This window comes from Phaseolus vulgaris, chromosome 2 (genome assembly GCF_000499845.2).
Source record: "Phaseolus vulgaris cultivar G19833 chromosome 2, P. vulgaris v2.0, whole genome shotgun sequence".
Taxonomy (NCBI): Eukaryota; Viridiplantae; Streptophyta; class Magnoliopsida; order Fabales; family Fabaceae; genus Phaseolus; species Phaseolus vulgaris.
Window position 1 is genome coordinate 35,766,335 of NC_023758.2, and position 21,192 is coordinate 35,787,526.

The window sequence follows — 21,192 nt, forward strand, 5'->3', positions numbered from 1 at the left end:
AAACCTCTGTTTATGAAGCATCTACAAACTTGGCGTCTTTTAAAGCCTACCCATCCTTCACCATTGGGTAGAGGTTGCTTCACAACCCCACTAACATAGAAGTCGAGAACAGTACCTACGCAATTTCTTTCAAAACTTTAGCTGGTACCTGACTGAGTTTTACTGTGCCAGCAGCATTTTATATATTTTACTGGCTACCAACAATTGCATGAAAATGGTACAGAAAAAGTTATCTTTCTTGGCGTAATTTCCCAAAATTACTTGTGGGAGTTGAATATTAATTCTCGAACCAAAAATCAACGACTTGGTACTTTCAACAATAGAGTAATACAACATAATATAGTTGGAGAATTTAAGGTGGGAAAACCCAAAGTCATGTAAACTATATACGATAGAAGAGTACAGAAAGGGGTATTTAAACTGTTGCAGGGTCGTTGATCACGCCCAAGAAATCATCTTTTATGGTACCTATGCAGAACTGCCAAAAGAAAACGCATTATATCAGGTGAGTTCTGAAAAAACATTGAAATTTAAAACCAGATAAAATATTCAATATGCAAAGGAAAAGCTTATCTGTGTCTCTACACTTGTCATTTTAAAAACTGAACAGTTGCAAAGTTCATATCTATAGCACTACAATTGATGGGAAGGAAAACATAGATCAAGCACGTGCAGGAGTATTAAAACTTTAATAGCATACAATCTAGTATCATATGCTTGCTAAAATGATATTAGTTTTACAAGGCCATCAGCATCATTAGTTCTTTCACACAAGGCGTACAAGATAATCATGTCATGGTAGGAACAATACAAGCAACATGTGACATCAACAAGTTGGTAAAAATATTATCATTCTCATTGCATGCAGTAACTGGAGAATATCTAATCATAATTTTCTCCCGACAATCAAGGGTTTACTAATAAAGTAAAGCTGCAGCATGGAGTAGCAATGCTTCGTCGCATACCACAAATATGGGCGTAAATTTATAACTCAATCATGATAGCTAGAAACTTTTCTTGGTAAAATTCCATGTTGATTTTGGACCAGGGTTAAGTTTAAATATGGACAAGAGTTACAAACACAGTAAATTACCAGCAAACAAGCATAAATTAGCATTCCAGAGATGTAAAAATATCACCACTTTCATGATATTCACATACTACTGCAACGATAGTGGTCATGAGCTAAGCATTAAAATTAGCAAAAAAACTGAAAGGTTCTTTTCAGAGGCATTTGTAATTGTGAAAAAAATGTGGGAAAAACAAAAAAGCTATATCCTTTACAGAGCTAAAAATCTTTCAATTAGTTTAAATTTCTCAAAACAGAATTTAGCATAAAACTGATGGAGCTTAAATTAAGAGCATTCAACAAAATAAAGTATAAGGCATGATATAAAGGCATACAATCTCAGTAGCATCCACTCGAGTCCCAATTATCTTAAGTCTCACTTCACTATCTTTTTGAATCTTAACCTGCAAAAGACCAATTAATTAAAATAAAAACATAACCCATAATCATCAAATAAGACATGACAACAAACAAAAAATATAAAATAATTTGCTCTCTTCTTTTCCATTGGTGAAGTAATAAATGATACATACAGATCCATCTGAAGTAGTGTAATTTGGCATGTCTCCAGACTGGAACTCCATATCATCCGGAATCAACTAAAAGAGAGAGAAAAAAAGAGTCTCAACAAACAAATCTATGTATAAAAAACTATAATTACAAGTTGAATTGAAACTTTTTCAGTTTCAAAGTATTGCCATAATCTATTTCAATTTAATGAAAAAAAGGGAAAGTTTTAATGGTTTGAGATGTATGGTAAGACTAAAGCAAACCCATTATGATTGAGAATTTTAGATGGTTTGCATGCCATGCCGCCAGTCATCCCAGTATAAACTGATGTAATTAGTATCAGCAAACAGAATATAAAAGGAGGAAGGCAAAAAAAATCTAGGAGAATCTAAGCTCTGAATGATTACAACTTAAAGTTGGCAAAATCGCCTGAATTGTAATCACTCCTGACCCTCCTTAAATGCATTGCACCCTCTTTAGGTGGCCTCCTCCAGCCTCCAGCACTTTCAACCAATTTTGTGAGGGTGTGTTATCTCCTAAAGCCCAAATTCAAAGAGATAACATTCATAGATAAAAGAAAACAACAGATGGTTATATCATTTTTATTTCACTCCTGCCTTTGTCCACCTTTAGATAAAGAGAAATTAGGAAATAGTTAGAGAATATAGATTAGAAATGAAGTTATCTATATGTAGTTATCCTATTCTAGCCCAAAATAATTCAGGCAGTCTCCCTACCCCAAGTTCCAATTGGACAATCTTGGGGTTGCGAAGTACTTTTGAGGGTGGTGGATATCCCAAAAAAATATCATTTGCAATATTTTGAAATAGCCAATATTGCATTCCAATAGCAACAACCATAAATGAAAAACATAATTTTAGGATTCAAATTCTAAAACTTCCATGGAATTCCAATGACAGGAATAATACAGGACACATAAGTTTAGTGTTTAACATGAAGAATAATAGTAAGAATCTTTTAGATATAACACATTATAAAAGACAAATAATAAAGGACACATAAGTTTAGTGTTTGACATGAAGATCAATACTAACAACCTTTTATATATACTATGACATTATAAAGTCACAAAAACTTACGTGGTTGGAAACAAATATTTGTACAGGTCCAGCTTCAGCAAAAAATCCCATCTGCACAAACAGAACTCAACCGCCATAAACCACAATCTCCACAAATTAGAGTTACACAGCTTCCTTACTCTACAGAGAAGGAACTATACAAACCTTGTTCACCATGGTAACAACAGCTTCCAAGATCTCCCCCTTAAATGGTCTGAAGACAACACATTGGTACTTAACTGGAAATGTCACAAACCCTGTTCCATCACGAATTAACCCTTTCCCTATGTTTTCTATCCCTGTAACTGCCACCACAAATCCATGTCGACCACTGCAGAATAGTTAAAAATCCAAAAGTTAAATCCATAGGTCCAAACCAGTCAGTTAGAGAGAAAAGCTTTGTTGTCCATGATCTAAATTATATGCTTGGCATGCAATCAAATCACAAGATACTGTTACTAACTAGCATTCCCTAATTATCATCCAATAATTAAAAAAAGTACATATTTTCCTACTCTCTTTTTTCATTTAAGCACCATGAAGAAAAAATATCAATGAAGCACAAAACACCTGCAAGTGCCTTCCACATCTTTCATTAGCTTGGACACAAGATTATCACGAAGGTTACGACCAAAGTAGCGTGGATGGAGCTGCATATTTCGCTCCAGCACTATGTGGAAGAACATTTTCGCGTTTCCCCTTTTCCCCCTTACCCAACCTTGACTGTTACTCCTGGCCACAAAACTCAAAATAAGAATAGACTCAAAAAATACAATTATAAGAAGAAAAAAACCCAAATTTTTTTGTTGAAAAATAGAATTACGCAAATAAGAAGTGACATAAGGAAAACCTAATGAATATTATGTTTCAATCTTCCTCAACAACGTTCAAAACATTAATTGTTACACTAAATGCGAGAAGCAGGAGCGTACCCAGTGAGTATGCGAAGTTGAAAGGTGAAAGTGAGGTAGAGTATGGTGAAATGTAGAGAGAAAGAAGGTGATGTAGTAGTCTCAGTGATGGCACCTAAACCAGGTCGCACAATAAGCTTAGTGAATGAGGTAATCAGTGTGATTGTGATTCCTAAGAATAGGGTTTTCAATTGAAGAATTTGATGAAGTAACAAACAAATATTAAAATTAAAAACTCACAACGATTTCTGGGAGCGGTGAATGGTGTGAGAAGATGCGGCACCAAAGGACGAATTAACACTGTCCTTCTATCTGTCTCCGGCAGCAATAAAACCTTTTCTTCTTACTAATTTTTAATTAACACATAATATGACTATAATAAATATAATTTAATTCAAACAAGTCAGGATGGCCGAGTGGTCTAAGGCGCCAGACTCAAGTTCTGGTCTTCGAAAGAGGGCGTGGGTTCAAATCCCACTTCTGACACAAAATTTTAGATTTTATAAAAATTTAATTTTTAGTTTTTATTAAAATAAAATAAAATCAAGATAACAATAAATATAAAATCAAATATCATAAAAGAATATTATACGCTTTTTTATTTTCTGCATATTTAATTTATTTAACTTGCCTTTTCCTCTTATTAGATTTTATTTATTTATTATAATCCAAAAAAAAAAAATATTCAAAACATTCTTTGTGATATTTAATTTTATTTCTTTATATTATTGTTATCTTATCTTAATTTGTCTTTATTTTATTTCTATATATCCTTTATTTTTATTTGCATTTATTTTATTTCCTTGTATTTTATATTATAAAATTTAATTTTTAGATTTTTTAAATATAAATTATAAAATTTAATTTCAAACTCAATATTTTAATTTCCTTGAAATTTTAAAGTCTTTATCCAAACATATGGTTAATGTGTTTTCAAACTCATTTTTATATATAATTTAAAATAGTTTATAATAAAACATATTGTTTCAATAAAATAAATTAAAATATCTTAACACATAAAAAAAAAAAAGCAAGGTTAGTGAAAATATAATTTTATAATATGCACAATTAAATCAACAGAGAAAACTAAATTATATGAATCAATTTCAGAATTATTCAATCTTTTTCGAATCCCAACATAAAACAATCTCATAGATCCCACATGGATCTACACATCTAGGATATTTAACAAACATAATAACAACTAACGTCTTCCGGAAGATCCGTATTAAATAAGTCCTACCAAAGACTAACACTTGATCCAAAGATTACCAGTGAATCTAACAGAAAGAATCAGGTAAGTTCAATACAATCCAAGTCGTGCATCTCATATGTCACGGTGTGCATGAACTCCCCCATCAACTTTTCACCACCTAATATCTTACTGTGACTTAAATCATCAGTGAAGTTCGGAGATCTTTGTTACCACATAGACATCAATACTTAATACACAAACAAACATATATCAGTTCATACGTTATCTCAAATGTATGAATTCAATTCCATACAATTTTCATCATACAGTATCATTCAAAATGCCATCCACAACATTCAAAACTTTATTTAACATAAAAACAACAACACTTAAATACTAAACCATCAAAATCTAACATTTTTACAAGTTTAAATAATATATAAACAAACAACACAATAGATAAACACACAACATCTCTACAAGAGAAAATTGAATATTAGGATCACGTCTCCTCCACATTAAGATATTCTAGCATAGGGTGCTATTAAAATTAAAGTTAGCTTCCCTTGCCTGTAATTTCTTATCCCGAGAAAATTTTTGTTAAGGTAAGAGAACCACTCTAAAATCTAGGGACCTAAAACAAGTTACCCAAACATTACCAAATTTTAGTATGTGGTAAAACAAGTTGAGAACAACATTTTTCTCAACTATTTGAAAATCTGATCGGGTAGAATTATTTTTTTTTTTTTAATGTTAGTTAAGATTTCTTAATCAACAATAGTAAAAATACTTATTCACATAAATAAGAATTACTTTAGATGTTATTTTTTTTATTAATAATATTTTTCCACATAAATAGGCTAAAATTGTGTCATAATATTCTTACTAAAATTGTGTCATAATATTCTTAGAGTTTTCTCAACTAATATCAATAAATCTTTTAGGTGACATTAGCTAGAAAATTGATTTGTAGTGTTGTACACCAGATGTCAAATTGAGTCCAAGATAAATAAAATAATTATGCAAATTATTTTCTTATTATTATTATTATTATTCAAGATAAACATTTAAAATGGTGTAAAATATATCCTTATAAGAGAGTTAGAACCAAAAATATAATGTTAGAATAACAAAAAACTCTTAACAAAATATAAATAAAATAAATAAAAAATTAGATGGACTGACAAAATTACTTTTACGCGTCGAGAATATAAGTTGGAAAAAAATAAGCGCATCATATTTGGTTTGTAGAAAATTAGTTTTTTAAATGTTTTAATTATGTTTAGTAAAAAAAATTGTATAAGAATCTAACTTTTCTAAGTAATTTTTTTTATTAAAATATATTATATAATTCTTATCAGGGAAAACATATATGGTTCTTCATGTTTTCTAGAGATAAAAAATAACAATTTTGAAAAATAAAATATAAATAATTTTATTAGGTAAAAATCAAGGAGTTATGTGACTGAGTTTTATTTAATGATTTATATAGTTACAAAGAGTATATAGTTATGTATTTCATTAAATAATGAAATTATTTTAATTTATAAAGATTAAAATTGTTTAATTAAAAACATTAAAAAAGTCATCTCATTTATATAATAATATATATCAAACTACTTAATGAGATAACAAATTAAATGAAATTAATAAATAGTAAAACAAATTGCGGTGAGCGTGGATCGAACACGCGACCTTCAGATCTTCAGTCTGACGCTCTCCCAACTGAGCTATCCCCGCTTGATGTTTATATAATCTATAGTATAAATAATATAATCATTTATTTATAAATTAATATTTGTTTATTTATTTATTTGAAGAATGTTTATAAGAAACTTGACCAATAAATTAATAAAAGAAGATAGCCCTTATGATTTATGTCATCAATTTACGAACAGGTATAATACCATAGAGTGCTTGAGTTTAAAGTATTCATGATTTCTAACTCGTGGATGAACAGCAACAACATAAGCTTTCATTTGAAGTATTGTGAATCTGTGACCCTTAAGATATGCCACTCAGTATCTATGTTGCAAAATCTAAACAAAAGAAAAGTATATTATAAAGATTTGCTTCTAATCATGTATTCGAAAATCATATTCAAATGAAAAATTACAAGTTCACATACTGCTTCCACAATTGTCTGTACATTCTGTGGTCAGTGTCCACACGCACACTTATAATATTCGTAATACATGTGAAAGAAAGAATGTGCATAGAAAAATACGAAAAGAGATGTGACATGCACCAATCAAACTTCACCTTTTGATGAATGCACTCTATCTTCATAAAATCACCTCCCACTTGCATAAAGTGCAGGCACCAAAAACTAAAGTGAAAACAAACCAATACCCTCTAAAAAATGTAAGCTAAAGAGAGAGAGAGAGTCTCATATTAGTCAAACAAATTCTCAAGTGCATTTCTCTTTCTTCCACATGCAACTGGTAACAACTCCTTTTGAGTTTGGCTTTGAGGAATGTCTTGGTTAGATGACAGAATTGACGACTCACTTCCTATAATCACTCCTTGCTTTTTCATATATTCCAATTTGTCTTGGAAGAGGTAAATCAATCCAATGAAAGAGACTTCCACAGTGAAAAGGATAGTCCAAAGTGTGGTGCTTTTTAAGGTTCTCTCATGGTAGGCTTTCAAACCAGTGTAAATGTTGATGATCCCCACAAGAGAAACTACTGTCCCTAGTATCCAATGTATTAAGTACCAATAACTCCTCTCTTTATTCCCCCTGCAAAACTCAATTACAAATTGTATAGCATTAAGATTACAATATAAAGCATGCTTTGAAAATTCAAGGGCTTTCACAAACACAGAAAATGTTAGACCAAAGAGGTGAAAATTTTGATGAATGGACCTGTGTGGTCTGAAAAATCCAATCAATCCTTGCGCCAATATTGCACCATAAAGTGCCAGGCCTAACTTTTGATGGTTGTTATCAAATGAATTTTCAAACTTTTTCAGGGACATAGCAGCTCCAACTGTGGCAAGAAGTACTGAAAGCATCTGTTAGATGAAATGTTAGACTCTGAACAATGAAGATTTAAAGGCAAAAAATTGCATATATATATACTGCATCCAAATTAGAACAGAAATTCACAGCTTATTTTAATGTATATTAATTCCTAACTAGTTTAGTTTGTTGATGATCAAACTATTGTTGTTAACTCAAAGGAAGCAAAGTAATGTAAAATCTGTGGTCTGAAAGGAAAAGAGATAATAAGAAAAAGCACTTTGTGCACTAAGGTAGAAAGGCAACATGTCATAGGTATATACAGCCTTCAAAGAACAGAAAATTTACTGCTGATTTTAAATGTATAAAACTCCTAATTAGTTCTATTCAAATGATAATCATGACATAGTGGTTAACGAAAACAAATCAAAAGCACTATAAAACTGTGGTCGAAAAGAAAATACATCATCTAAAAAGCTCTGTACTCTCCACTACTAAAGTTAAAGTAAGCTATGATTATGTTGTAAAACAAAGATCAAAACTTAATGATGACAAGATGTAACTTTCAAGAAACATCTTGTACCCTAGAGTCTACTTACTATATTACCTCTACATGAGTAAACCCAATCTTGACTATTATACATGGTAGAAGGGTCAAGATTAGGTAGCTCCACTCATGCCACTATACTTTCCCTACATGTATATGAAGTGCATGCTAAAGTATGAATAACTTTTACTCGAACAAAAAGAAGAGATATGACCTGAAAAGCAACATGGAGATAGAAGAGCACTTTACTCCTTCTAGATCCGGGTTCTGCCTTAATGGACCCTCTGATGATAAGTATTCCTAGTGGCATTAAAAACCCGGTTGAAGACCAGAGGAGTAGTCCATGTACTGCAATATCAGATGTCTTCTGCTGATTTACCTGATATAACAAAAGACAAATAATGTTTAACCAGAAGGGTTGGTGAAGAAGAAGCAGATGAACATGAAGAACATTATAAATGAAACTACAAAGAAATAGGTACTACCTTGTAAACTTTGTTATTTGTGTTCTTGTGACTACTAGAGTGATTCCCCTCCTCATAGGCCATGCAGTGACTGAATAGAAGAACAGAAACATAAAATGAAGCCACAGCAATGTGCACTGGTTTCCAGAGGGTATGCATTCTCCCAACCCAACAAGAGGTGAAACTGAGCCTACAAATGGCTACCCTTAAGCTCTCTCTCTCTCTATATGAGTTTTGAAGCTAATGATGGTTTAGGATATGATTGTTTTTTGGGATGGCTAAGGGAGGTTTTAAAGTGTGGTGAGGACTTCATTCCTCTACTTTTTGTATAAGAAGCTTTACAAAAGGATGAGATGCAATATGAATATACTAATTAAAGTGCAATGGTGCTTAGTTAGCATAAGTCCAACATGGTTAGTTGAATGTAAATGTTGGAAGTATTAAGAAGTGAGTAAAATGGCAAAAAAAGTAAGAGTTTCTCAATTTGAAGGTGGGGTTGGTTGAGATTTGCGTACCATGTCATGGACGAGTTGAATTGAGAAACAAAGAGGTCAAAAACATACATACTAATGCACTTGACTTGAGGAAGTGGACAACATTAAGAGACATCATCACTCCATACCCATTGTATTCTTTACTTCAATTATTGCTTTCTTCCATTTGATACTTTGAAAATCCCTATTGTATGTATAATTATTTGATCATTTTATTATAATAATATAAATTCTTAAATTTCATTATGAATTATTAAAAGATGGCTATATGAAGGTTTTGTTAATAAAGATGAGGTGCAATTAGTGTTTTTTTTTTACTGTAATTTTTAAAAAAATACAAAAATAAGTAAATCGACCTTGGGTGACCATTTTTGCAGACAAAAATCGTTATTTGATGCAGGACTTTTGTTTAGATATTTTCTTTTCTTTTTTAAGAGTAGAAGTTGTGTTTTGAATATCAACTTTCATTTTTTTTTTAAGCTCGTCACTAAAATTTTCCTTAAGAAATAAGTAACACAACTTCTCTATTTTTAAAAAAGAAATTGATGTCATGCTTGGAAGTTATGCTTTCAAGCATGACTTGTGTAAAAAAATTGACACTCGTTTTCTTAAGTACGATTTCAGTGACAAACATAATAAAAGAGTTAGAAATTAGTAGTTGCAAATCTTCTACTTTCAAAAAAGGCAAAAAGAAATATTCAAACGTCTTGCATCAAATAACGATTTTTTTCTGAAAAAATTGTTACCCCAAAACTGATTTACCTATTTTGGTTTTTTTTTTTTAAATTACCCTTTTCTGTAAAAAAAAACACAAATTATAATAACAAAACCATATATAGGGAAACCAGATTTTAAAAATATCATCCTTCATATATAACAATCAGAAGAATCCAACTTTTTCTGCATATAATATAATGCTCTTAGTTCATCTCAAACATTTTATAAATACAGTGAACATCATAGTGTTACTATGTATTTATTATTTTATCCTTAGTTTCGTAACATTGTTGATGACATTAGAGTTAAAGTGATTTTACATGTATTCAATCTCTCATTACCCAATTTGGCTAAGATAAAAACAAGAGTTAATTTATAGTTAAAAGTAAATTTTTTTAAAACTACAATCTGCAATATATAATTATTCTAGAGGAGAAGGCATAATATAACATCTCTATATTTTTCCCATATCCAATAACTATAATTTATATAAATATCAAAATAAATGTGTGGATTTAATTATGAATATGTACCATCACTACTTAATTAAGATCTTTTTTATTCTTAATACTAAAATTTTCGAACATACATTTATTGTAAACACAAACAAAATTTCAGAAACCTTTAAAGAAAACAATTTGAAAACCTTTTACTATATCTTCAAACAATTATTTATAAGCAGAAACACAATAAACTCACTATATCTTTAAATAAGACTCACTATAAACCGATTTTATGTGATAAATTAAATTTAAATTATTTTTTATATTTTTCTTTCCACGTAAAATTAGTCACTTTCAATCTATAAAAATTATCCAAATAAACTTTATCGTTTCGAATTAAAGACATTATATTTCACAGGAACATAGTCAGTGTGCTATAACCTTTTTCAAATTATCTTTTTAACCAAAATAACAAAATATTTTGACTACTTTTTGCTAACCTCACATGTAGTGTTGCATTCATCAGTGATGTCCTCATTAAAAGTGTGACCCAATGCTTTCAAATTAATTTCAATGGCCAAATTTTTAGTGGCCAGGTTGTACCAATTATATATATAAAAAAGAAACATATATTATATACTTCAAAACTTAAAAAAAAAACTCTGTATTTAAGCTTTTTTATTAAAGTAAAAAAGCAAACCTCAATTAAAACATGTAAAATCTTGATTAATCACAAATGTTTCATACAAAATCAAAGCATTAGTCAACTTACTAAAGTTGACCTTATGAATAAAGGGTTTAAGTCATTTTATATGTACTTAGTATTTATTACATTCTTGTTTAGCTTTCCTTATATACTAAAACAAATAAAAATTAATGTTAAAATATTTTTTTAAATTGTTTCCTAAAAATTTCACTAGAATAGGTTTTTTTAGAGGAGCTTAAGGATAGTTTTAAAATATTCATATCCTTTAACCAACACAAACGAGTCTTAAACCTTAATCATGTATTTAAGGTGAGAAGCATAAACCTTAAATTTGTACCAACTTCTCCAAAAAAAATTCTAAAAAATTAAATAAACTTCTTCATAATTAAATTGTAATTTATTTTTCTTTCATCTTCTGATTTTTTTTTTTTCATTTACCCAATTTGTAGCTTTCGAATGTATGCTTCTTGCATACCACTTAGCCCTAAGAAGTCCAAAAAATCACTCATTATTTAATCTCCATAAATAAACATTAATGAAGTGATTAAAAACTATTATTTTTTAATTCACACAAATAATTGAGCCATGGTTCAACTATAATAATAACTAAATAGTATTTCAAGATATTTTATATTAATTAATTAAATCATATACTAATATTAATTAAAAATATGAAATAAATAAACACCACGATTTGAACTTGAACTTAGTATAATCAATATTGTGATATGAAGGAGTCCATAGTGTAGCAACAACACTAACCTGAACCGTAAGAGAATCAACCAGTTTATATTTATCAAAATGTTCTTCTTGTTTAAGAAAAAAGAGTCTTGATCTCATCCATAAGGTACGGATATGTAGAAGACCATGACAAAGGTGATAAAAGAATCACAATCTTCAGAAAGGTCATCAAGAATGACCTCAATGTGTTGTTTGACAAAAATCAGTGTGCCAATAGCAGCAAGAGAATCCACCATTTTCTTGATGTCCAAGAGATAGGTGTTAATGGTTCGATCTTTCTTTGGATTCTCGAGAAGAAATTTCAACTTCTTGATTTGAACACATGTGTGAGAGGCAAAGCACGTGGTTAATTTGTTCCAGATCTCAACATTAATGTCAAGACCCACCATTCTTGTCAAGAGTGGTGTAGTCATGTAGGCAAACATCCAGGCGACAATGAGATGATCATGTTGCTTACAAAAAAATGTATTATATATTAAGGTTACCACTGATGCATCAACATATGAGAGAGAGAGAGAGAGAGAGAAAGAAGGAATCTATGAGCGATTAAGAAACTTGGACAATATGAGACTGTTGATGATGAGGAAAACTTATTCTCATAAAACAATTTTTTATCATTGAGATTCAACGTGATCAAAATTGTAAAATAATGTGAAGATTGACTGTTATCATCATTCTTAGACCTGAAATTCATGAAAGAGGAGAAAATTTCAAAAAGAATAAGACTTATGCATTATGATGTATTATGAAAGAAAAAATAAATAAATAAAATAAAATAAAATAAATAAATATATATATATATATATATATATATATATATATATATATAAAGAGGATGACAAATGACCCATCATACCCAAATAAAGCTATACATTATTATTCTTGTTATTTTTCGCACTCAAAATTTAAAAATTACATTACTTTCTAATATTAGTATTTTGATATGATAAATTCTGATTCAAATTTAAATTGTTATGATAGTATATATGATATTTAAGACAATCAAACCTAAATAGGTGAAATCAACTCTAAACTATAGTATAAACGTGATGGAAATGGAAAGATAACTCCTTATATGCTTAAATGTTGTCGATTAAATCGGATGATCATAGTCATACCAAAAAGGTACCAAAATTTATTGTTATATATATATATATATATAATTATAATTATGCATCAATTAATTATATTTTTATAATTTTAATATATTTTAGAAAGACCCTATGATATGCATAAACTTAACTTTTTTTGGTCTATTTTAAAACCTTGTGGCAGACCATTGAACATATATTATCAATCAATAATTCAACCGAGCTGGACAAAGGTTGAATAATAATGGCAATCATTACACTGCCATTGTTTTCAAAGATTTGGCATAAAGTCAATATCACCACCATAAACATTAACTATAATTCATAAAAATTCCCTTTACTTTCTTTTTCTACCATAACGTATAAGGTGTGGAAGATTGGAACTAAAACAAGGCAGAAACAATACATTTTTCTCGCAAAATATATTATATTTAGACATTTTTCGTTCTATGAATTATTTAAAAAATAAGAGAAAAAGAAGTATTTCCATAAATTAATTTGTAAAAATATTATATAAGTTTTCTAAATTTTTATTTTTAACTTATATTTAAACTGACTTTAACTTTTATAAAAAAAATTATATTTTTTCTCTTAAAATTCATAACTTTGTCAACAAAAATTCATACTCAACTTCAATCATTCTGAAGTTGCATTTTGATATAAGTCAGAAAAAAAAATCATTGCGCAAAAGTATTTCGATTTAAAAAATCGTTCTGTTGTTTACTGATTATAAACAATCCAGTAAATCTACAAACGACGCTTGATACTCTACTCCATAATTTGTTTAAGAATAATTATTAAATATTTTTTATAAACAATTGATATCCTATTAATTGCTGAACATTTTATCGTTTGAAATAGAATTTTTTTCGATGATGGTTTTTTATTATGTTTTCTTATTTTAATCATTTCAAATAAAAAAATAGATTTTAGTTTTATTTGTAAAATAGTAAGTATTTCTGTGAAAGACATTATTTATTATAAGTTAGATATTTCAGTAATTATAAACGGAGGAGAAAAATTAACCACCTTTTTAATAGATTTCTTAATATTGAAATCGTCATTAGTATTTTTTTTGTGTTTCAATATCTTTAAGTTGTATATTTTTAACTGCCCTTGATTTTTAATTTTATAATTATCTTTTCTTTCATTATTAAATTTATATATAAATTTTTAATAAAATATAAAAAAAATTAAAATTTTCGGACAAAAACCAAAAAGGATTATATAATTCATATTTTCAATTAGATAGATAAAAATGTAATCATAATGGGATATATTGAGGATTTGCAAAATATATTTTACTCTCATATTACTGTGTTTGTTGATTATTTCACAACCACCATTGATAATTCTAAATGTTATTCTAATAAATTTATTTAGGAAAATACTCCAAAATAAAGTAAGGCTCTTCCAAATTTTTAGACTTCAAATAAACACAAGTTAGGTGTTTCTTCCTTCATCTCATTTGTTCCTATATCCATCAATTAGATGAAATTATTAAAATGTCCCATATCAAAAAGTTCTTTCTAGAATATATTATAAAATATTTATTCTAGAAAACGCATTTTGGAATATATATAATATAATACATCATGGAAAATTTATTTTAGAAATTATATTTTGAAAAATGTTTTTCAAGAATATATTTCATGAATTCCAAAAGAAAAACAGATTTTAAAAATTTATGGAGTGGAGGGAAAAATTTGTTGGGGTGCAAGAAGAAACACCTCACAAGTTAATGAAAAAAATCCCAACTTAAGTTCTAGTCCATCAAATTATCTAAAACTGGTTTTATTAGAAATTACACCAACAAAATATTTACTTTAACTTTAAAATCACTAAAGATATATTAAAATAAAGAAGTGCTTTAAACAACCTAAGACCAAGAAGGATTTTTTCGCGTTACCAAAAAAAAACTCTACCAAGAAGGATGTTACTAAAAATACTTAAGAAGAAACTCGTCCAACCATCACCAAATATTGAAATTCTACCACTTGAGCTAGAGATTTTTGAAAATCTTGATGCCACTTCTGAGTTCAATAGTATCACTACTATTTTATTGGACTAACTAGCAAGCTTGGAATAATTTCCATAGTTAACATTTTCCTTCCTAAACTAGTGCACCATAAGCAAGTTTACCACAAAAATAGAGAAAAAGATAGGTGGCACATGCAGATTAGGTCCAAGCATTAACATGTTGATGAAGTTGTTATCATAACATGCAGGAACATGAATGTTTTGGGAGTTGTTTCTCAACATGCGACATAAAGGAAACCATTTTACCAAGAAACGTTAATGACGTTTATTCCCTGTCGTTGCTTCCCACCCCTGTAAGACATGATTCACAATTTCTTCTATTCCAACCTTATGCTTCACCTGCATATTAGATTTGTAAATCAAGTTAAGAAGGAAATGAGTGAAAAAGTTAAAGGATTGTAGCTCAAGACCATAATAAAGATACAGTTTGATTAGGATGCTAAAAATTCCAAAGCTGAAAAAATGTCCAATACTGTATATAGGTAAGGTGCAGTTCACAACAACCTATGTTATTACTTCAATGTTAAAAGGAAGTGAATCATACACAATACAATAATTCTAAACTGTTACCATAATTGGGCTTTGTATCTAAATTAATCTTAACCAGATTTTGCATTAGAACAGAACATATGCCTGAGGTGGAGAACTAATTCCTGGTGTAAACCAATAGGCCTCAATTTGTTTAAACAAGGGAAATATGCAATTAAAAACCTCAGTCACAAAGGTAATGTCTGCAAGTTACTTTAAGGTTAGGCCATTTATTTCATATTAACGGTTCCTTATAGTGTGATAAACATCCAGACATTAGAAGCAAGCATTCTAACTTAAAAAATAACATAGAAAAGGAAGCACAGTATTGTAAACTGCTGTATATTTAGTGCCACAAAGCATGCAAATACAGCAAAAAGTGAACACAGAAAGCCTAGGTGAAAAGCTGAAACTTGGATATACCATGGGGTTTAAGTGTATTAAGCCACAATTAAAATATATAACACCATTATTCCAACAAATAATCTACTTTACTAACCTGTGCAAAGACAAATGGTCCTCCATCTCTCATCCGCAAAGCATCTCGCTGCATGACTCCTAAATCAGCCCCAATTGCTTGAGCAAGGTCAGTCTTGTTTATCACCTGGAATGAAGTCCAACCAGTTCCATAATCATATTCTAAAATCTTGCAACAAGGATTGTATATAAGCATTGATGGATCTGTGACAAGAACAGTGCAAGATGATCTATGCAAATGGCACCTACAAGGAGATCGGCTTGTGTGATTCCAGGACCACCTTTCCGAGGAATTTTATCACCACCAGACACATCTATTATGTAAATGATGTAGTCAGCCAATTCCCTGCTGAAATTGGCAGCCAGGTTATCTGCAGAAGAAGGAAACTCAAGTGAATATCAAAATCTCTTGGGATCTAACTTAATTTCAAAAACAATGACACATGTGAGAACATAACTAATTTATAGAAACACTCCTTTAGCTTGTTCAAAATCAGGGTCAAAGGGAAAAATTCATTTTACTATTTTCCTCTCTTACAATGTGTTTATAGTAAAAATCATCCAAAACATGTTAACTAGATTCTAAACATAGTAACCAAGAGTTTAACTTTCACCCTATCAAGGAATCAAAAATCATCCAGGCATGTATTATAAAAGTGAATAAACTTAATAACATGAGAATCCATGATTAAGGAAAGCAATGTAATTAAACTGAAGTGAGTAATTAAAAATTAGATAAATAAAAATACCTCCCCCAGATTCACAAAGAAGTATGTCTGCTTTGAAGAGGTTAGAAAGCTCCTCCAGTGGTCCAAGATTAATACTAATGTCCTCCCGAATTGCAGCATGTGGGCAGCCCCCAGTTTCCACAGCGCGTATCCTTTCTTCTGGAAGAGCTTTGTGCTTCACCAAGAACTCACCATCTTCTTTAGTGAATATATCATTTGTCACCTGAAACAACACAGAAAGCAAGCACATTTTTTTTCTGCTTTTGTCAAATCAAGAATAAAATTGGAAGAAGAGAAGGTGGAAAAACTCACAGCAGCGAGACTGTAGTTATCCCGAAGGAACTCACAAAGGGCCAACATGAGAGCTGTTTTCCTGCATTACCATGAAAATGAAAAGGGCTTAACTTTTGAAGGGTGGCTTAAACAGAGAAAGAGGGAGAAGTGGGACCCACCCGGTGCCGACAGGTCCCCCAATTCCGACAGTGAAGGCTCTTTCGTTGAAATTCCTGTTAAGAGGAGGGGCTCTTCTGCTGAAGAAGCCAGGAGAGTAGATGGGTTCGTGAGAATGCGGCGCCAGACCATCGTGGCTATGGTACACCTTCCCATCCTTGCCTACCCATGACTTACTCTCTCCCTCTCCACCATCATGATCATGATCGTGATCGTGATCGTGATCGTGATCGTGATCATGGTGGTGGTGGTGGTGGTGTTCGCCGTGGGAAGCCATGGAGTGTGTGTGAGTGAGGAGTGACTGTCTCGAACTCTGGAAGTGGAAGGAAACCACAGCACAAACCACTTTCAATCCACAAAATAAGGTTCAGTCAAATATACAGATTTTTCTTTTCTTACTTTTATTTTTAATGGCTGCTATTTTCCTTAATTTTGTCTTTTAAATTAGAATATATATATATATATATATATATAAATATGATTTTAGTTTCTGATATTAAATTCTAGATCAAAATTATTTTTTTTAAAAACGGTTTTTAAAATTTAAAATTTAATATTTTTTTACCATGTCACTGGACCTTTGTTGTTATTCCAATAAAAAAAATTAATAAGAGGTAAAAATACTTTGTGACATTTATCTTGCCAGTAACAATATTAATCTCTGTCCTCTAAAATGAATACACCGGTTACACTTAAAATTTCCGACTAAATTTAAAGAGCTAAAATAGTTTTTAAAAACTTATTTTTTTTATCTTTCAAATTAGTGTTAGAAATTAAAATTGTATTTTTCTAAATTTGAAAACTTAAAATATGAAAATATCACATTCATTTTTCTTGGATTATATTAAATGATATTTACATTCTTCTAATAAACACTATTAAACAATTAATGTTTTAGGACATAAAATGATGCATTTCAAATTGGGAAAGTAGAAAATAGGTAAAAAAAAATACTAAAATAAAAAATGTTTTATCCTATAAAAATGTATTAAGATGTTTTAACAATTATGTCAGGTTAATTCGCATAACTAAAATAATTTAAAACATTTCTTCCTACAGTAAAAGAATAAAATACACATTTTGATATTTAATTGTTTTTTTATATATTGAGATTTTTTATTATTTAATATATTTTTATTTTCTAGAAAAGTGGAAGTTATGAGACAGATATTTGGATGTCATGTGATAAAATATCCATTGAAAACACAAACAAGCTTTAAAATATATATTGTGAAACTTTATATTCTTGAAATTTTATATTTAATTATACTTAAGTAATGTTAATATAACATGTCAATAAGAAGGTAGACTGACTCAGCCTTATCTTATTATAATTGTATAATTTAACTACACACAAATAATATTAACTATACAATCTAGAATAAATACAATCTTATCTTATATATTATTATATTGGTTTTGGAAATTGACAATCACAAAATCAGATGAAATCAAATTGTAAATTATTATAAAGTGAAAATTTAATTGTTATTTTTTGTAGTAGTGATGGGAGGTGAATGGTGATTGTTAATGGTTGGTTTGAAAGCTCAAAGTCCAATGGTGAAACGTGAACTCTAACATTCATGTACGAAGAAGAAGACAAAACCTAAACTCTGTCATTTATTTGCTTCTTTAATTCACACTAACACACGCAATGTCATGTTACTACTGATTCCTCATGTTCAGTTGCTTTCGTAGTTTTGTCTCTCATGGAAATCATAAATAAATATCACAAAAATATGTCTATTGTACTTGTATTTAGTAAAATATCTTCAAGTAATGAGAATCTTTGTTATAACAAACTTGTGTTCTTTATTGTTATTATTGCTTTTGAAGATAAAAAATAAATTGAAAAAGGAATGTACATAAGTAATTAAAATTAGTCATGGTTGAAATTATAAATAACAAATGAAAATTAGGAGTATTTTTTTTCCAAATTTTCTTTCTCTTTTTTACTTTTTTTATTCTCAATCTTTATCTCTTCTAAAATCCGATTATATCTAGCAGCAGTTAGGAATATTTTAAATTGATCAAATTTTCAAACAAATAAGTTGTTTATTTTAGAGATTTTTTATTCTATCCCCTCTCTTATGAATTTGTCATCAATTTAGAGAAATTAGTTAAGAAAAATGAAAATCTCAATTTGGTTAAGTTTATATTAAAATTTGGTTATGTTTACATATTTTGCTTTAGATAATCTCAATCTTGAGTAGTTCTCTTGCTTGAGCAGGAACTTTCTTTGGAATAAGAAATTACAAATAAGGAAATTTATTCATATTTTTTTATAAAACTTAAGAATTTTTTTTATTAGCAAGAAAGAAAAAATAAATAAGAATCACTCCAGAGTGGTCCAATCCTTATACAGAATAATAACTCATCCTCTAAGAACAACACAAAAACTCAAACACACCTAACAACTACGGAAAGCACAACCGCCAACATCCAACCAAACAACCAACACTTAAAAACAACACTAAATTAGAAACATTCACACCAGGGGATTAAGACACCAGTCAGAATAAGAAAAAACAAGCTGAAGGGACCTTAGAGACAATCTAAGACCAAATCTTTAATTGAATAAGAGCAAACACTTCTGAAACATCCACCACCCCTCATTTAAAAATTATCTTATTCCTGAGTCTCCAAATCTCACTTACTATAGCAATCCAGTTATAAAACTTTAGGATAGAAAATTTGGATATGAAGATGACTTGATCACGAGATTTTGGTTTTTAGGCAGGGATGATATTTTGTTTGAAAACTATTTGAATGTTTGAAACTAAATGTTATTTGAGTTTTGGTTAAAATGATTTTTTAGAATGTTTTGAATTGAACATTCTCGATGAGAAGTTAATTTAGTGATCATATTATGCATGTTAAGGTATATACTTTATTAAACTAAGTTTTGAATATGGTTTTGATGACTTTAGTTAGTTCTTATAAGTGTTCCATGTATTAGACTGAGTTTGATGGGAATGAAATATATATTGAGTTAGAATGATTAAGATTGAATGGAAATGAGTAAAGGGTGATATTTAAGAAAATTTTGGATTGTACTCATTATTTTGAATGTGTTTGAGAGTTGTATTTGTCAAATCGGTTTTGGGTAAAACTTTGAAAATAAATTTGTTATCTTCCATGAGGTTGATTTTCTTATATTTTCGCTCAAACGAAAGATTTTTGCTCGAGAAAAAAATAGAACAGAGATCCAAACTTTACTTTGAGACCTATTTTCGTTTAAGTAAAAATAGAAATGCAACTCAACTTTAGCCCTGACCAGATTTTTGTTCAAATAAAAGAATTTTCATTCAAGCGAGACAATTTTAGCTCTAGAGAAAATATTTTCGCTCAAGCTATTTTTTTTATCTTCTATTGTCTTTAATGTGAATGTTCATTATAAATGTAAAATGAATATTAATTTGTATATTTAATTATTTTTTAATTTTGTTTAAATGAGTTATCTTGTATGGAAATAGTTATTGAGAATGATAATACTTGTTGAATTGGAGGCCACAAATTTGGGATGATATGTGAACCATTGTTTGATTTGTGTATTAAGTATTGATACTTGTTTTGTAACAGAGATATAATTGTTTCACTGATGGTCTAAGTTACATAGACTAAAATATTAAGTGATGAGAAAGTGATGGCATATGTAGATTTATGGACTTAGGTTGTAATGAACTTATCAGGATTCGTTATTCTTAAGTTCGTTTGTAAATATAAGTACTAGTTTGAACTAGATTTTAGTCTCTAGTGGGACATCCTTAATATGACTCTTTTGGAAGGCGTGAGCCGATACATTTGTTGAATATCTTTATATATATATATATATATATATATATATATATATATATATATATATATATATATATATATATATATATATATACACCCATTTATGGTTTATAGTTGTTGAAATGTTTGTATTGAATGATTTTTTGTTTTCATTAAATTGATTTATAAATTTATCAATCATAATATTTTTCTTTTATACACATTTGTGTTATGGTAAACATTTATTTCAATAGCTTGTC

The 21,192-nt window shown here is 29.3% G+C and overlaps 3 protein-coding genes and 2 non-coding genes across 7 annotated transcripts; 1 reads left to right on the forward strand and 4 right to left on the reverse strand.

Moving 5' to 3' along the window:
• Window positions 1-215: 215 nt before the first annotated feature.
• LOC137811720 (DNA-directed RNA polymerase II subunit RPB7) lies at window positions 216-3,944 on the reverse strand. Of its 3 annotated transcripts, none has more exons than XM_068613558.1 (8): window positions 3,810-3,944; window positions 3,591-3,684; window positions 3,229-3,381; window positions 2,824-2,989; window positions 2,680-2,730; window positions 1,603-1,668; window positions 1,405-1,473; window positions 216-478 (listed from the first exon to the last, which is right to left on the reverse strand). In XM_068613558.1, the coding sequence occupies exons 3-8, from the start codon at window positions 3,342-3,344 to the stop codon at window positions 416-418; spliced, it is 531 nt and encodes a 176-aa protein (XP_068469659.1). In that variant the 5' UTR covers window positions 3,345-3,381; window positions 3,591-3,684; window positions 3,810-3,944; the 3' UTR covers window positions 216-415. The 3 variants fall into 3 exon arrangements, with proteins under 3 accessions (XP_068469659.1, XP_068469658.1, XP_068469660.1); XM_068613557.1 differs by having other exon boundaries at window positions 3,229-3,390; XM_068613559.1 differs by lacking the exon at window positions 3,591-3,684 and having other exon boundaries at window positions 3,229-3,390; window positions 3,810-3,894.
• A 27-nt stretch (window positions 3,945-3,971) lies between these two features.
• TRNAL-CAA (transfer RNA leucine (anticodon CAA)) lies at window positions 3,972-4,055 on the forward strand. The gene has a single exon. It is a non-coding gene; the product is annotated as a tRNA-Leu (tRNA).
• A 2,376-nt stretch (window positions 4,056-6,431) lies between these two features.
• On the reverse strand, window positions 6,432-6,504 carry TRNAF-GAA (transfer RNA phenylalanine (anticodon GAA)). The gene has a single exon. It is a non-coding gene; the product is annotated as a tRNA-Phe (tRNA).
• A 319-nt stretch (window positions 6,505-6,823) lies between these two features.
• LOC137811722 (cytochrome b561 domain-containing protein At4g18260) lies at window positions 6,824-9,082 on the reverse strand. Its single transcript, XM_068613560.1, has 4 exons — window positions 8,762-9,082; window positions 8,491-8,655; window positions 7,634-7,782; window positions 6,824-7,507 (listed from the first exon to the last, which is right to left on the reverse strand). Exons 1-4 carry the CDS (start codon window positions 8,897-8,899, stop codon window positions 7,159-7,161), a joined length of 801 nt encoding a protein of 266 aa, XP_068469661.1. The 5' UTR covers window positions 8,900-9,082; the 3' UTR covers window positions 6,824-7,158.
• Window positions 9,083-14,963: 5,881 nt separating this feature from the next.
• LOC137811723 (urease accessory protein G) lies at window positions 14,964-17,531 on the reverse strand. Its single transcript, XM_068613561.1, has 6 exons — window positions 17,158-17,531; window positions 17,018-17,078; window positions 16,727-16,928; window positions 16,227-16,348; window positions 16,000-16,104; window positions 14,964-15,311 (listed from the first exon to the last, which is right to left on the reverse strand). The coding sequence occupies exons 1-6, from the start codon at window positions 17,430-17,432 to the stop codon at window positions 15,228-15,230; spliced, it is 849 nt and encodes a 282-aa protein (XP_068469662.1). The 5' UTR covers window positions 17,433-17,531; the 3' UTR covers window positions 14,964-15,227.
• Between the last annotated feature and the right edge of the window lie 3,661 nt (window positions 17,532-21,192).